The 15,241-nt window shown below is 53.5% G+C and overlaps 1 protein-coding gene across 6 annotated transcripts in view; it reads left to right on the top strand.

Moving 5' to 3' along the window:
• PAX2 (paired box 2) overlaps positions 1-15,241 on the top strand; it is a 77,566-nt gene that overhangs the window by 56,340 nt on the left and 5,985 nt on the right. For all 6 annotated transcript variants that reach the window (XM_047826478.1, XM_047826479.1, XM_047826474.1 and 3 more), the window contains 2 exons: positions 1,116-1,291; positions 3,488-3,614. In XM_047826478.1, the coding sequence (XP_047682434.1) occupies positions 1,116-1,291; positions 3,488-3,614 (303 nt within the window). The remainder of the gene's footprint in view (positions 1-1,115; positions 1,292-3,487; positions 3,615-15,241) is intronic.

Raw genomic sequence — 15,241 nt, forward strand, 5'->3', positions numbered from 1 at the left:
CAGGCCCAAGGCTCCCCAGCAGGTCTTGGGCCGAAGGAAGCCGAGAAGTGGCCCTGCTGTGCCTGGGGGGGGCACCCAGCTTTGGGCTGGGGGGTTGCTGGGTAGAGGTTCAGAGAGAGACAGAGAGCAGGCACTTAGCTCACTGCGTGCTCCGAACACCCTAACAGACCTGATGCAAGGAGGTAGGGAGGGGTAGAAAGCCCCCACACGTAGAAGAAAGCCCGGGCAGAGCACCTGTAGACAGAATTGGCCTGCAGCCCCAGGACGGGCACTAGTGTGGCACCACCATGGCCTTTTCTTCACTGAGTGAGTCTCAGCTCTCTGTGAGACCCGCAGGAGGAACTGGAGGGCAGAGGATGGCCTCTGATGTAGGCCTAATCAGAGTCTGGGTCAGGGACAGAGGCTGAGGCAGGCGGCCTGGGCACAAGAGCATCCACAGAGACCCTGTCTTTAGTCTCTGCCCAAGGCAGTGTGCCACTGCTCACGTGCCAGCCGCTGTCCTCCTGCTCTGGTCTGAGTCCTGGCCCAATGCAAGCAGAATGCCTCAGCTTGACTTTCAGAGCCCCTCCTCCCTCGGTGGTGAAGTTAATTACTTCACCCAGTCTCCATGTTACACTCAGCCTCGGAGATTTGATGATTTTCCACCCCTGGAGTCAGTGGAACTGAAATTCATCTCAGAGCCGAGTTCAATTCTCCACAGGCTCGGTAATGCTGGTCTGAGACACCCAGCTCCTCCCTCAGGCTGACCCAGGCCTGGGGACAGAAGGGGCTCAAGGGAGACATCCCCTAAGGAGACGATTCCTAGCAGCCCCCTGGCTCTACTTCTGCCCAGTTTTTCCCTCACGCCGCCCCCCCCCCCCCCCGCCCTGCCACCCCACACACACACTGGGACAACTTCCCTTTCTCTTCCCAGGTCCTTCAGAGGCTCTGGCTTCCTCAGCCAGATCTCAGAGGCATGGCCAGCCCCTGGGTCAGCTGCTCCAGCCTAGAAGCTGGGAGTAAGGGGTCCCGGCAGGGGTACAAAACTCTGGGGGCCGAGCCAAGTGCCGGCCCCCCGGGCCCACTGTACCTCCGCTGGCCTGTGCTGATGCCCCCAGTGTCCATGTGTCCTGCAGATGTGTCCGAGGGCTCAGTCCCCAATGGAGACTCCCAGAGTGGCGTGGACAGTTTGCGGAAGCACTTGCGAGCTGACACCTTCACCCAGCAGCAGCTGGAAGCTTTGGATCGGGTCTTTGAGCGTCCTTCCTACCCTGACGTCTTCCAGGCATCAGAGCACATCAAATCAGAACAGGTGAGGAAGGCGTTTTCTGCTTGCAGAAGCGCAAAGGAACAGGGCAGGACAAGGCCTCTGGACAGTGTGTGTCGCCAGCATCGCACGTGCTACATGTGTGTGCACCACGTGTGTGCTGTGTGAACACGCACGAGGACGTAATGGTCGAGTTAAGAAAAACCATTCTGGTATAGGGCAGTTAGAAATGATGAGCTCTGGGTGCTAGGATGGTCTTGGGTAAGTCTTGCCCCCTTCAGAGCCTCAGTTTCCCCATCTGTAGAATGAAGGACTTGGGTAAGGTCTAATAGGTCCCATCCAGCCTTGCTGTTCCATGAGTCTGGCATAGAATACCCAGAAAGTGTCCCCATGCCCCTGCCGTGTCCCTCGCCTAAATGGCCCGAAGGTCTTACAGAAAGTTTGTGCAAGCCTGGGGTGCTCTTCTTGCCCAGCGTCACGAGGAGAGCCCTCTGTGCCTGCCTCCTACTCCCCAGGGCAGCTGTCCGGTGTGACCCCAGATAGGCCAACGGCCCTCACACCCAGTACTCCCTCCCGATGCAGAACAGCCCAGCGTGGCTGCAGCCCGCAAGACAGCGGCACGATGCACAACGCGGACATACGTCTCTGATTCCTCCTGTGTACCCATGTGCGCGTGTTCACCCACCACCACAGGCCCCTGCTCACTGTACTCAAAGCACGGCCCCGAGAGCCGGAAGGAGCGCCTTTCCCAGGCCACAGCTCAGCACACCTCCCGCACCTGCCTCCACCCACACATCCCTGTGGGCCCCCCGGTGCACGCACGCAAAGATAGGAGCACACACCCATTCCTCCCACACCTACGGCCCAGGCCAGGCCCACAACCGCAGCCCAACACCGTCAGCCGGGCTTGCACGCGCACCCGCGCGGTGGCACAGCAGCGCCGCCCCGCGCGGCACAGTTCCTCCCTCGGACTCCGGCAGCTCCCAGCCACTCGCCTTTCTCTCCGCCCGTCCTTTTATCCCATAAGCTGTTTGTCTTCATAAAACAAAAATCAAAAGTCTTTTTAAGGTGCCCTGAGCCATAAACCAACAAAGGAGGAGCCGGCCGAGGCGGGCGGCTCGGTGCACCCTCCACGAGTCCCCGGCTGTATTACAATGAATAACCTTTATTTACTTTCATTAGACTATTAAACACCAGCACAGTCATTTTTCCCCCTGAAACTCGGAGCAGGGCCCATAAAGCAAATCCGAAGCCTAATTGAGTTCATTTTAATTTCTCTCCGATCACAGCGAATTACTCTGGTGATAAATCAGGGGGCAGCTTCACCCCCAGTAGAAGGCCTAATTTGCAGCTAATTACAAAACTGATTTCTACAGGAAGATCAATACGAGAAGGAATTGGAAATGACGAGGCAATCCCGTCCAGCCAGGGAGGGGAGGGGGCCCTCTGGGGGGGCCAGGAAGCGGAAGGGAAAAAAACGGACCCGAAAGAGCAGAAAATCAGTTTTAATTTAACGTAATATTAATCAGAGCAACTTTTCCTGCTTTGTGCAGGCTCCTGGGCTGCCCAGCTCTGGGGTCTGGCTTAGCGGTGGCTGCAATAAAAAGGCAATTACCCGAGTGTTTCGGGCAGGACACCCTTTCAGAGTCAATGACTGGCCCCCTCCCACCCTTCTGTTAGCCATGTGGACTCTCCCCCTCCCCAATTTCATACCCCAGTGCACAGGCAGAGAGCGAGGGGCCCGTGGGGCTGTCTTTGTTTGTTTTTTAAAAAGGGGGCGCCAGCACCCGAGCAGCTAGCCCAGCGGCGCCAGGCCAGAGGCCCCGCTAGGCCCTTCCCCCAGCCCCTGCCTCTGCCATCACTGCATGGTTCGCCCTCCTCCCCAGGACTCCAGGGGGGACCTGAAAGCACCCCTTGCCTCGCAGCAGGGGGAACCCAACTGCTACACTCCGCCCTTGGGGCTTCTTAGGCAGGGGACGCTGTGGCAATTGGAAGGATGCTGGGATAACCGCCAACAGCGTATACCTCCAGCTACGCCGAGTCCGGTCTCCCCCCCCAACCCACACAAAACTCTCCATCATCCGCCGAGCCCGCCCCTCCCTCTCTCCCCTCCCTCTGCCCGGCCATCTCCTTCCACCCCATCTGGGAAGGCTCCCTGTTCCTCCTCCCCATCTGCACACTGAGCCCTTTCTCCGCATGTGCGCATCAATAGAGAGCTGTCGCTTTTCTCTCTTCTCCCAGGGGAACGAGTACTCCCTCCCAGCCCTGACCCCTGGGCTTGATGAAGTCAAGTCGAGTCTATCTGCATCCACCAACCCCGAGCTGGGCAGCAACGTGTCAGGCACGCAGACATACCCCGTGGTGACCGGTAAGGAGGCTTCCGGGAGGGTGGGGGCGCTGCTTGCAGTGGGGGCACCTCAGCCGGTGCCATCTGGGCCCAGTGTGACAAGGGGCCCCCTGGCATGATATCTGCAGAGAGAGCGAGCCTCCAAAACCCAGGGTGCTTCCTGAACAGATGCGTGCAGATGTGGCGAGACAGAGTTGTGGTCAGGGGCTCTGCCTGGAAAGGTCGAAGCGAGGAGGGGGCGGCTGCTGGTCCCTTCTGCCTGTCCTCCGGCCTCTCCTTTTGCCTTTTTCTCTGGCCTCCACCGAGGCGCCCAGAGTTATTAGCCTCTTGCTAGGACATGTGCAGAAGAACGCGGAGGCCGGGCTGGGGAGAATGGAGCATGAGGCCCAGGGTCCAGCCTCCATACTCCCATGTCTCCAAGCATGCCTTCCTCTACCCCCCCGGGAAGCCGGGTTAGCTGTGTGGCTTTGGGCTTCGTGGCATATGGCATCCAGCTCTGTGGTTACAGATAAGCACGATTCTTCCAGCCCTCCGTCCGCTTCCCGGAGAAATCACAGAGACTGAGGCTTGATTTCAAGGCAGGGTCAGGCCTGTCGCACAGTCAAACGCAGGGGGAGAGGGCATTTGTCCAGCCGCTCTCGTGGGTTAGGAGCGGCAGAGGCAGCTCGTGGGAAGAAGGCCGGAGTGTGGCGCCGCGCAGGGCCAGCCGATGCCGCTCTAGGCCGCCGGGCTGCGGGCTGTGGAAGGCGCCTGGCACTGTGGAAGGCTTTCCGGGCCAGGGAAGTGCCCAAGTGGGAGAAACACACATTGAGGTGTTATTAAAATTCACCTAATTATTCTGGAGACACTAAAGCCAATGTGCCGTTTGTTCCTTGGGAGACAGAATGATTGAGAAGGGTCTCGGTGGGGATTGGGAGACACTGAGGCGTTACCTGCCGAGCGAGGCGGGCGGAGGCGGCCCGGGGACCTGGCAGCCAGCGTCACAGCCAGTGGCAAAGACAGGGAACAGGCCCTGTTCTGACTTGGAGCCCATCTGAGCAGGGCTCAGGCCTGAGATGGGCTGTGAGTGGCCACACGGCCTGCAACTAGGGGCTGGGGAGGGCCCTGCTGTGAGCTCTCGCAGCTTCTCCTCCAGAGGCGTCCTGCTACAACTGTTTCTGGCCCGGACAGGGTGGAGCTCTTTGGCTAGGCAATCAGAGACTGTTCTGGAAGTGTCAGAGAACTGGATGGGGCTTTCGGGAGTGACAGGTGGGTGGGTCAGGACACTGCCTGTTATCAACTGGGCCTCGACTCAAGCCCTCCTTAGCCAACGTGGAAGCCCTCTGAGCCACTGGGGGTTCTGACCCAAGGCAGAGCAATGGTGCAGGCCGGGCCACCTTTCCGGTCTGCTGAGAGTTTCAGTGGCCACTTCCCAAAGGTGGTCCACCCCAGGCAGCTGACAAAAGAGAGTCCAAGAGACTCGTCTCTAATCCCAGCTGTGCTTCTCTGTGCCCGGGGCCACAGTCCAGAAGGCAGAGGCTCCCTGGGGTGGAGAGATGGACCTTCGGGTAGGGTTCCTGCTGCAGGAGAACTCAGGCTGGTGCAGAGAAGTGCCTCCACCTTGAGCATCCCCCGCCCGCCTTCCTGCCCGCCCCCCCCCCACCATGGCCCTGGAACGGTCCCAGCTCAGCCTGGGAACATCTCCGGCTGATCCATCTGGATCCAAGTGTGAGAAAAGTTCATTTCAGACCCAGCTTGACATTCCCAGGTGGCAAGTTAGCACTAACATCTCAATCTGTATGCGACATTTCAATCAAGCGAGGAGTAACAAAAGCAGAACCATTAACATTCGGAGCTGTTCACCAGTGGTAATGACGGGAAACTCGCTCAGAAACTGGAAATTACCAAAAAGAGGGAAGTGTGTGGAGAGGTGGGGGAGGGGAGGTGGGAGGAGGTGGGGGCAGGGAATGATTTTTCCAGACATAGGCCAAGATCCAGTGTTTGGATTAATGGTGCCATTACCCGAGAAAGGGCTTCAGATTATGCTCATTCTTAAAATGTTTTTGCTGGCAATTAAACGGCTGCAGTTATTGATCTTTGTTGATTTTATGTCCTCCTAATTTGCATAATCTATTAAAGATGAATGATTCACGATGTGTTTATTATGGGGACAAACAGAAATTGCTAGAGGTACTATCAAGGTGAGAAACGGGGCAGTGCCCAGAGACTTCATGCGCCGGCTCAGGAGCGGGTCCAGCATGGTGGCCTTCGGGCCAGGACTTTGTGGGGAGCAGTGAGCAGCGATGCAAGGAGAACAGACACGAGAGAGGTGGACTTGGGCTGTGTTCTTCTAGAAGGATCTTGGCATCTGTGACAACTTCAAGCCCAGCTGGGATACAGGAGAGGCTTTTGGTGTATTTGTGGAAATTCCCCTCGGAGAGTCTTAAAAAGCTTATTTGGTTGGAGAATATGAAGGGCTTTGGTGGAGAAAGAGAAGGGGAGGCTCGTTCTGGCCAGGCGTGTGCTAAAGGGGAGGGAGCAGGGAGGTCATCCGTGCCCACAGCCTGGCTTGGGCGTGCTAAGGTGTTCAAGGAACCCTCTTCATCCCCGCCGTGCCTCAGGCACCCAGCTCGCCTTCCTCCCCGGGGGACAGGCAGCTGAGGCTATAAACCTTCAGGTGTGAGCCCTGAGGAAACCGGCCCAGCAAGGCCCTAGCCCAACCTGAAGAGCCGACCTTATTGATATTCCTGCCACCTCCTGGCACTGGAGGCTGATTTCAAACTTCACCAGCCACTTGATACAGCTGTTCCACAAGGTCAGGACTGAGAGGAGAGAGGAGCCCTGGCTATTGTGTGGAGGGGAGAGTGGGGCCCAGTGGGCCAGGACACAGCTAATCACATTGCAAGCAAGGGTGGCTGCCAGCGACTGGGGCCTGGCCTGATAGCCTCCCCTCCCCACCTTCCATCTTGGAACCAAGGAGAGAGACCGATTTTTCTGGGTAGTGTTTGCAAGTTCTGCCGAGATTTTAATTTCACTGCATCACAACTCAGCAAGCTGCCAAGTCAAGCTGGTTATTTAAATTTATCACCCACTTTCCCTTCCGCCGCTGGGCTGCTCTAGCTCAGCGGCGTCTCTTCTCTCCAGCCCACTGCTCTAGGCTGCTGGTCTGGAACGGAGCCGAGCGTCTCCGAAGTGATAAGGAAAAAGGGACCAGCTAGATGAGAGAGTGGGTTGGGGGTACTCTGGCCCCAGGCTTCCTCAGGTTGGCTGGCTGATGGCTGGTGCCTTCCAGCACTTCTCACCCTTCCAAAGGACTCCATAGGGGGCCGCCGTCGACCCCTCAGTAGTCCCAGGGACCTCTAGGTCAGGACTTCAGTGAGGACTCTGGCTCCAACTGTGTGCCTGCCGATGCCTTCAAATCTCCCACCACTGGTAGGAAACAGCCCTTCTTCCCCCGCGAGCCCCACCCCAACCTCTCCCTTCCTGTGTCTGTCCAGGTCTCTAGCCATAGAGGACCATGAGGGGACACTGGCAACAATGTTGATCTGAGAGAAGATGAGTACTAGTTTCGGGATTCCCCGAGTCCCTTGGAGACGCGCCTGAGCATTGAGAGAGTCCCTTGACCTGGTGAAAGTCCACCCCGAAGGGGAGAGCAGGTTCCCCACCCTGGAGGCCAAACGGAGCGAGTCAGGGATGGTTCGGCGGCTCTCCGTGCTTACCCTGGCATCCCAGGAACCCAGCGGCCCCTGGACTTGATGCACAAGTGGGCTTCACTGGCCTCTAGTGGGCATCAGCACCAAGCACCAGGAGAGATGCACGCGAGCGTAATCCTTGCCGCCCTCCTTTTAGTCCCAGAGAGATAATGGGGGAATGAGGCCAATGTCCAGAAACCAGGCAGGTTGCACTCACCAAAACACCGCTGGGTAAAATGTAACAACAAGAATTGTTAATACACAGACAAGTCTCACTCTGTGGCACCAGACGTAGAGGGAAACTCAAAGCCCGGGCGATCTGTGAGAGACTGAGGGTATCGCACTGGAGGTGGACCCTAACTGGGGGACGTTGGGGTTGTAACACATCAGAGAGGAGCCATGACCTTGGGTCCAAAGAAGCAGGAAGCTAGAACTGAGCATTACCCCACATAAAGCCAGGGACGGAGCAGGACAACACTGTCCGTGAAAGGGAGACACATAAACGTATCCCAGTGGGCCCAGGGAACCAAGCAAGGGGGAAAAATGGTCTCCATGAAAAATGGTGCCCTGAAGCCTGACCCTGGTTCAAGAGTTCAAGTTTATACCTGAGAGTGTGCCAGGAACTCCCCAGCCAATAGCTGGCATAAAAATGTGTCTAGAATAGTGACCCACTCAGAAACCCCAGCAAGGACAAGGGCAGACCTTCTCTGTAGGGGCAGTCCCCAACCTCGGGCACCTGGGACTCCGCCACTGAAGATGAGCTTGCTACAAAAAAAACAAAAAACAAAAAAAACTACATACTTCATGTGAACACAAGCTATCGTGAGGGAGAGTTAGCAGAAGCAATCAAAAGGACGATTACTCTCCCCAAGAACGGGACATAGTGGAGCAGTCCAAAAGCATCTATAAAATAAACATGTTTTAGTCTTAAAAAGATAAAAGTTAAGTATCAGTTTTGTGTTTGTTACAGATCTAGATATCACATCCCCCTCCCCGCCACTGCTCAGCCAATCGTCAGGTAATAAAAATCAGAAAGGACAAAGGCTGAAGACCACACCTATAGCGCATGGTTTTGAGGTCCAGGCGCCATGGAAAGAGCTGAGCCTCAGGCCTGTACCCTGAGAGTACAGCCTGTCCCCTGCTTCTCCAAACTCCCAGATCAAAGGGTCAGCAGAGAATCTTCCCTTTTCTTTGGAAAAAAATGTCTGAACTTTGGAAAGCTAGGGATGAGGAAAATACATTCGTCCTCAGTGAGAAGAAGAGCCTTGTTAGCTTCCCTACCCTGGCAGTGGGGGGAGAAGGGGGTCTTATTCCAAGAGTTTGGGAGAAACTTCTCGTGATGCCTTAAGACTGCAGCTCTGAAGGCATCTATAGCTAAGACCCAGGAGGAGATGTGGATGCTGCTCAAGGCGGGGCAGAGAGGGAGCAGAAGATTCTCCTGGAAGCTGGTAAATTTGAGTAGAGGTGGGGGGAGGTCAATAAGGCAGAGGTCAAAGCTGGAAAGCAGGGCTGACCCCCCGCCCCAGGTCCTGGAGGCCTTTGTGGACAGTGCAGGCTCAGCTTCTGAAAAAGGGTTGTGGGCTCTCAGAAGCTCAGACCCCCTGCCCACATCTGGGATGGTCAGCGAAGCGGCTTTTTAGCCGATAGAAGTGTGGGTCCTGGGAAACCCTCCTCCTCCTACCGGGGAGTCCTGAGGACCTCTAGAAACTGCCTCTTTCCTGTAGTTAACAACCCCCTTCCAATGCAACTGCACTTCCCTCCATAAAACAAACAGCTTAGCTCTTGGCCAGCCCCTCCGGGGGAGGAGAGGGCAATAAAGGCTGAGAAATGTTTCTAAAGGAGGCTGGGAGTCTCCTAGCCTTGTCTGTCAGCTCAAAGACCCTGATTAGCTAGAGGAATTTAGGGCACAGACATCAGAGTTCCTCTCCAACCTTGAAAGAAGGGCGCTAGGGCAACTTCTGACATACAGCAAGTCAGAGCCCTTTGCTGAGGAGGCCAAACCAGACCGGAGGCCTTCTGCACAGCACCCACGGGCCCTGGACGCTTCATTTAGGCTGAGAAGGCCCAACAGTATGAAGCTAGCCTCCTCCAGACATCCCTGAGGCCTCCGGCTACATCCCCAAGGACCTCCAGGCCTTAGACCTCAGCTCTGATTTAATTATGGGGGCATTTCCATAGCAATGAGACATTGACAGATAATGCGGGTGCCCTGGGCCTGCAGCTTAGGGAGTCATTGAATCAGGGCTCTGCCCCTTCCTCCTTTATCCAGTTCACCTCTAAAGGGAAAGGATACTGAAAAGAAGGGGCATCAATCCACTCTAGGACTGGGAGAGTGAGATCAAATTGGAGCAGAATAAAAGCTGTACCACCCCAATTTTCATCCTCAATCCACATCCCATGTCTGTGCCTACCAGCCATCCCAGTGGCGATGGGCTGCCCATCCCAGCAGGGTGCCTTGGACAGAAGCACAGCGGGTGCAGGGTGGGCTGCTAATGGAGTTGCAGAGGGGAGGAGAGTCATGGGGAATATGAAGACAGTATGAAAGGCTCCAGGGTATTTTAACAAAGATGCAGTACTGTGGTCATACCTTGGGCCTTCCTCTTGACTTCTCCCTTCGTCTCTTCCTTCCATCCAAGAGACCCAAAGTCTGAGCACCCCAGATGGATTGTGCTTCATCCTTCACAGCAAGGGCTCGCTGACCCATGTAGAGACCAGGGAGAGGGGCCAGGTTTTTTTTTTTTTTAATGTTTTTATTTATTTTTGATAGAGAGAGAGAGACAGAGTACTAGCAGGGGAAGGGCAGAGAGAGAGAGAGAGGGAGACACAGAATCCAGAGCAGGCTCCAGGCTCTGAGCTGTCAGCACAGAGCCTGACGCAGGGCTCAAACTCACAGACCTTGAGGTCATGACCTGAGCCGAAGTCCGACGCTTAACCGACTGAGCCACCCAGGCACCCCAGGAGGGGCCAGTTTTAATATGAATTCAAAATATGTTTAAGAAATCAATGATCTTTATTCCAAGTGCATATAGTAGCCAACTCAGGCTAATAAAGAGTTGCCTAATAGAAAGCACTGGGCACTATCTTCATGATTAGCTGGTTTAGAGAGGACCTTTCAGCTGTCATAGATGTTTAGAGATGCATGGGGGGGGGGGTCCCAAAGGACAATTCCCCAAAAGGGGGCTCCCCTGCCACTGAGCTTGTTCATTATTTGGCCCTTTCTAAGAAGAAAAGTTTGGCTAAGTAAAAGTAAAATCAGTCAACTTAATCTTTTCTGAATAACCAGAAATTCTAAATGGTGGTATCCTGATGAATATTCCAGGTATGCTTTGGGACCAAGGGCTCAGAAATGTCCTGGTGGGCTCAAAGCCACCTAGGTAAGACCTGAAAGCCTGTTTCCCCCAGAGAGCCAGCCACCCCCCAAGGTGACAGGAAACACCCCCCCTTATTCCCCCCACCACCACCACCACACACACACTCACACACCTGGCCCAGGGTGATCAGAATCTTTCCTTCCCCCACTATTAGCCTCAGGACAAACAAGCCAGTACTTTTTCACCCCTGAGCTTTGGGAGGCAAGCCTTGCCACTATTGTTACTTCTGAGAGGGCTTTGCTCCCTTCAGCCTGGAATCCTCTCCTCTCCTCCCCCGTGGCGGCTGGGCTGCTAGGCAGGGAGGGAGGAAGTCTGCGGCCCGCTCCAAGAGCAGCCTAATGCTCCAGCAGCTTAAGTGGCCGTTTTCCTTGGGATTAGGGTTTCACTTACACAGAGCGCCTGAAAAACGCTGCGCTTTCGGAAGGATTAGAGCTGACAATTCAGTGGTCTCAGAGAACAAAATAAAGCCGGAGAGGAACTGGGAGACCTGGAGTATCGGGAGACTGTGCAAACAGGCTTAACCTCTGCCCACCCAGCACGAGGGTCTCTCGTGCTCTTGAGCCCATCCGTGAGCCTGGGCCCGCCTCCGGGGGGTGGGGGGCGGCGGTGCGCCAGCACCTGCCCAACTCCTGGTCTCCACTTGGGATTTGCTAAAGGAGCCAGAGAAGGCAGCTTGGGGAAGTGAGGGAGGAGAGGGCTGGGATGTCTTCCCCTCTCTCTGAGCCTCAGTTTCCTTCTCTGTAAGGTAAGGGGGTTGGACTAGGAGATAGCCAGATTCTCTTTCAGGCCTTTGAAAGTGTGATTCTCCCCAACACTCCCTCGCCTTATCCCAGGATCCTGAGGCTGTAGCTCCATCCATGGTCCAGCTGAGTTAAAGGGAAGCCACCTCTTGGGGGCCCTAGGCCAGCTCAGATGAGGGCAGTGAGTGTGCTGGAAGGGGAAGGGGTGGGGACGGCATGGCTGGTGTATCCAGCTGGTTGGCTGTCTGGGCGCAGACCCCCCCTGAGCCCACACAGATCTGGGCGGCGTCCCTGCCCAGGACACCGAAGGGACTAAAGGTCCAGCTGTCAGTGGGAAGCAAGATCAGCTAGGAGAGCAGCCACCTGAGCTGCGGGCACAGCCCCCTCTGCTGGAACCCAGAGTAGGCAGGGCTCAGGATGAAGAGCTCTGGGGCCAGCACGGTGCCCGGGGCTGGCGGCCGTCGCGCAGGCACCTCTGCCCTCAAGGAAGAACCTTTGGGAGGATTTGGAAACCTTGGAAATAAGAAACAGCACGAAGTAAGTGGGAAACTCCTTAAAAAGCAGCTTTTACGGATGTGAAGTTTGTTACTTTAGCATATTGTTTAAACTTGGATTGGTCATTAGGTGATTATAATCGGTACACCAGTGTGAATGTGCAGTGTATTGAGGCGGTAATTACAAATTTAATAACTGCGCATTCTTGGAAGTATTACGGATGCTTGTGTCAAACCTGGCACAGACCGCCAACCTCGGAGCAATCTAATGTCTTCATCGTCAGTACCTTATGAGAAGCAGACAAAACTTGAGACTAGGATAGTAAAACAAGAGTTATGTTTTCTGGCCTTAGGCTCCTCCACAGTGTCGAGCGGATGGCAGAAGTGCTCATTTTCAGAGAACGATGCTGCGGAAAAGCACCCCTACACTCACCGACTGGAACTTTGGCTGTATAAATCTGTGTCTAATAAGTCTGGTGGTCTGAGTCATCCCTGAGCCCGAGCACCTCCGCCACTCGGGCAGCTGCCTTTTTATTGTTTCCCGGGTCTTCGGGATGCTGACGTTTCCCCTACTTGAGATGAGACTCTCCGCTCCCTCACATATTCTCCTGCTGTTCTCTGTAGGATCTCGTCTACTGGTATGATTGGTGCTTTCGAACAAATCGGTGTCTTTCTTAGGCCAAAGAAAGGAGGTTCGTTTGGTGTGTTATAAATAGTGTTTCTCCATCTCTGAGTCAGGCATACTTTTGCGAATATGATAAAGGCCATCTAGATGTTATATATGTGTACTCATAACATCTGATGTATAGCTTTACATGGACCCTGTGAAGCGTAGCTATGGAGTCCCTGCAGGATCAGTGAACTCCAGTTTAAAACCCTTGCTGTAGAAAATGAAAGAACCTGAACCATGCAAGAAACAAGGAACCACAAGATGTTGCTGTAGGAAGGATTCATTTAGCATCATCCCAGGTTACCTTCCTGGACCAAATACCTATTTTCTGGGTCTATAATACTCAAGAATGCCCTTCTAGAATCAGTTCCTATGGTCCTGCTTATTCTGTCATCCAGATTCAACCATCTACTCTCTGTGAAATCTCGAACATAATACTTCGCCCCTCTGAGTTTCAGTTTTTCATCTATACCACGGGGATTACAAGCAGATCGACATCATTGGTGGATTTGAGGATTAAAAGAGAGAAGACACAGAAAATGTTTCGGACAGTGCCTAGCCGTCGTCGGTGTTCGATGAATGCGAGCTAGACTAGATCAAGTAGAAACACAACTCTGCCCTTGAATCTTAGAGCTGACAAGATAGCATAAATTCTCTGGTGACTGAAATTTTCCAATTTCTTAATAAAGTCATTCGCCTTGCTTTTCTCTGTGCTTTGTAAGAGGAACTGCACTTAGATTCTCCAAAACAGTTGATTTGATCTGGCCCATTTGGTAAGGAATGTCTGACAAAAGTGCACCGTCTGATTCAGATGTAGTGATTGCTGTAGAAATTGGCTGTAGACTCTTCAGGGACTTCTGCAGTTGAACTGAGAAGACATCCTCATCAAGTACAGTGCTGCTAACACTTCTGGGTGCTTTAAGATTCTCGACTACTACTGTTTCTTAAAGAGCCTCTTTGTTTTTTAGAAAACTCTCCAAGGAGATTAATACTCCACCCCATGGAGTTTTACTACAGACTTTCGGTGTCAGTATTTTATTCTTTATGTCCTGTTTTTTCTTGCCTCATCTTAATGACAACGGCGACAGTATGAGCTTTTGCCTGTTGGATGACTTCTTTTCCTTTCCTTTGGCTCTTTTGGGAATTATCTGGCTTCACGTTATCACTAAAAGGCGGTGTGGGACAGACACAGCTTCGAACTCGGGCTCTCTCCTTTACTGGCTCTAGACCCATTAGGAAATCTTGATGCCTCTCCGCGCCTCCGTTTTTTTCTCAACTTTGAAACAAGGACGTTAGATCATCTCGAAGGCTCGTCCATCTTTAAAACGTTGTCATCTTAGGAAGCAAGGATCCAACACGAAATGCCCATTCCTCTGGTCATATGTGGGTTCTTGTCCATTTGTGATTCCTGGTGCTGTTGTCCCATGACTGGCACTGTGGGTGAGCAAAACACTCTTGCCTCTCCCTATCCTCTGTTGGGTAACACGTACTTACTAACCTATGTATTTCGCCACGTGGCTGTTTTCTCCTCCTTCTGTGCTTTCGCTCCTTTGTTTTTAGGGGTTGGTTGTGCTTCCAGTTCTCGAGTCTCTCTCTGCTCTCATGTGTCCATCCGTCTGCAGTGCTCTGCCGATTCTTCCTTGCACACATTCCATTACCCATTCATATCTCTCGCTAAAAGAGGCTTGCTCAAAGAATGCTGCTGGGCAAATGGTATGATGGTCTTAGTAATTTGAAAACTTCCTGCGGTACGTGTTTTCCATTATTGACAACGGGGTTCCAGAAGAATATATGGCTCTGGCAAGAGTTTGGTCAATTTTTTCCTCCTCTTCTGGTGTCACCTGTGTACTAATGAAGCCATTGAGCGTGCTTTGTATGCGGCGGCTTGCACCTCCGTTGGCTCAGGGGTCCTGATGGGCACCTCTTTGTGGTGATGCTGATGTTTCAGAATCCGCAGTGGCAGCAGCTTCGCAGCTGTATGCAGAACACCAGGAAGCTTGCGTGCTTCTTCCTCGTCCTGGGCATCTTCTCTCACATTTTAAAAATGTCTGAAAAGCACTTCCCGGGTTCAGTTCTTTAACTAGAATTTGGGAATGTGTCTTTCAATGAACAATTCCGCGGGTGACTTCCAGCATGCAGAAGTTTCTGTGTGCCGGAAGTTAGCCTGACTGTTTTGCAAGAGCAAAAGCCAGTGGAACTAAACAGTGCAGTGGGGATAACTCCAGGCTAGCTGGAGACACCTTTCCAGGCATCCAGCCTCTCTTCCTTTCTCCGAAGCTAGGTAGGAAATTGTATGACACAACCTCAGATTACAAGGAATTCATGTGTGGCAGGCTGTAGGAACCAGGCAGCTGAAAATCAGAATTCGGGCGCATTTAGATTCCTGTTTTTCACTTTTCTGGCTGCTTTCCAGGCATTAAGATCGCAGGACCAGGAGGAATTGGATTTCTATATCTTTCTCATTTCAAAACCTCTACATCTTCCCTAACTCTCCTCTGTCTGGGGGCTTTTTGACCAGCACATGCCATATTATTAGTCTCTCAAGGAGTTGATAAATATCGCCGTCCTTGTCCATTTCAGGCCCACTCCACTGAGAGATGGTCAGGAGGAGTGAGACTTAGAAGTCAATGAAAGAAAACCCACAACAAAGCAGGCACAGATACTTCCTTCTTCCTCTCTGGGAGTCCGAAGTGATCTCTTGT

Source organism: Prionailurus viverrinus, chromosome D2 (assembly GCF_022837055.1).
Source record: "Prionailurus viverrinus isolate Anna chromosome D2, UM_Priviv_1.0, whole genome shotgun sequence".
Lineage (NCBI taxonomy): Eukaryota > Metazoa > Chordata > Mammalia > Carnivora > Felidae > Prionailurus > Prionailurus viverrinus.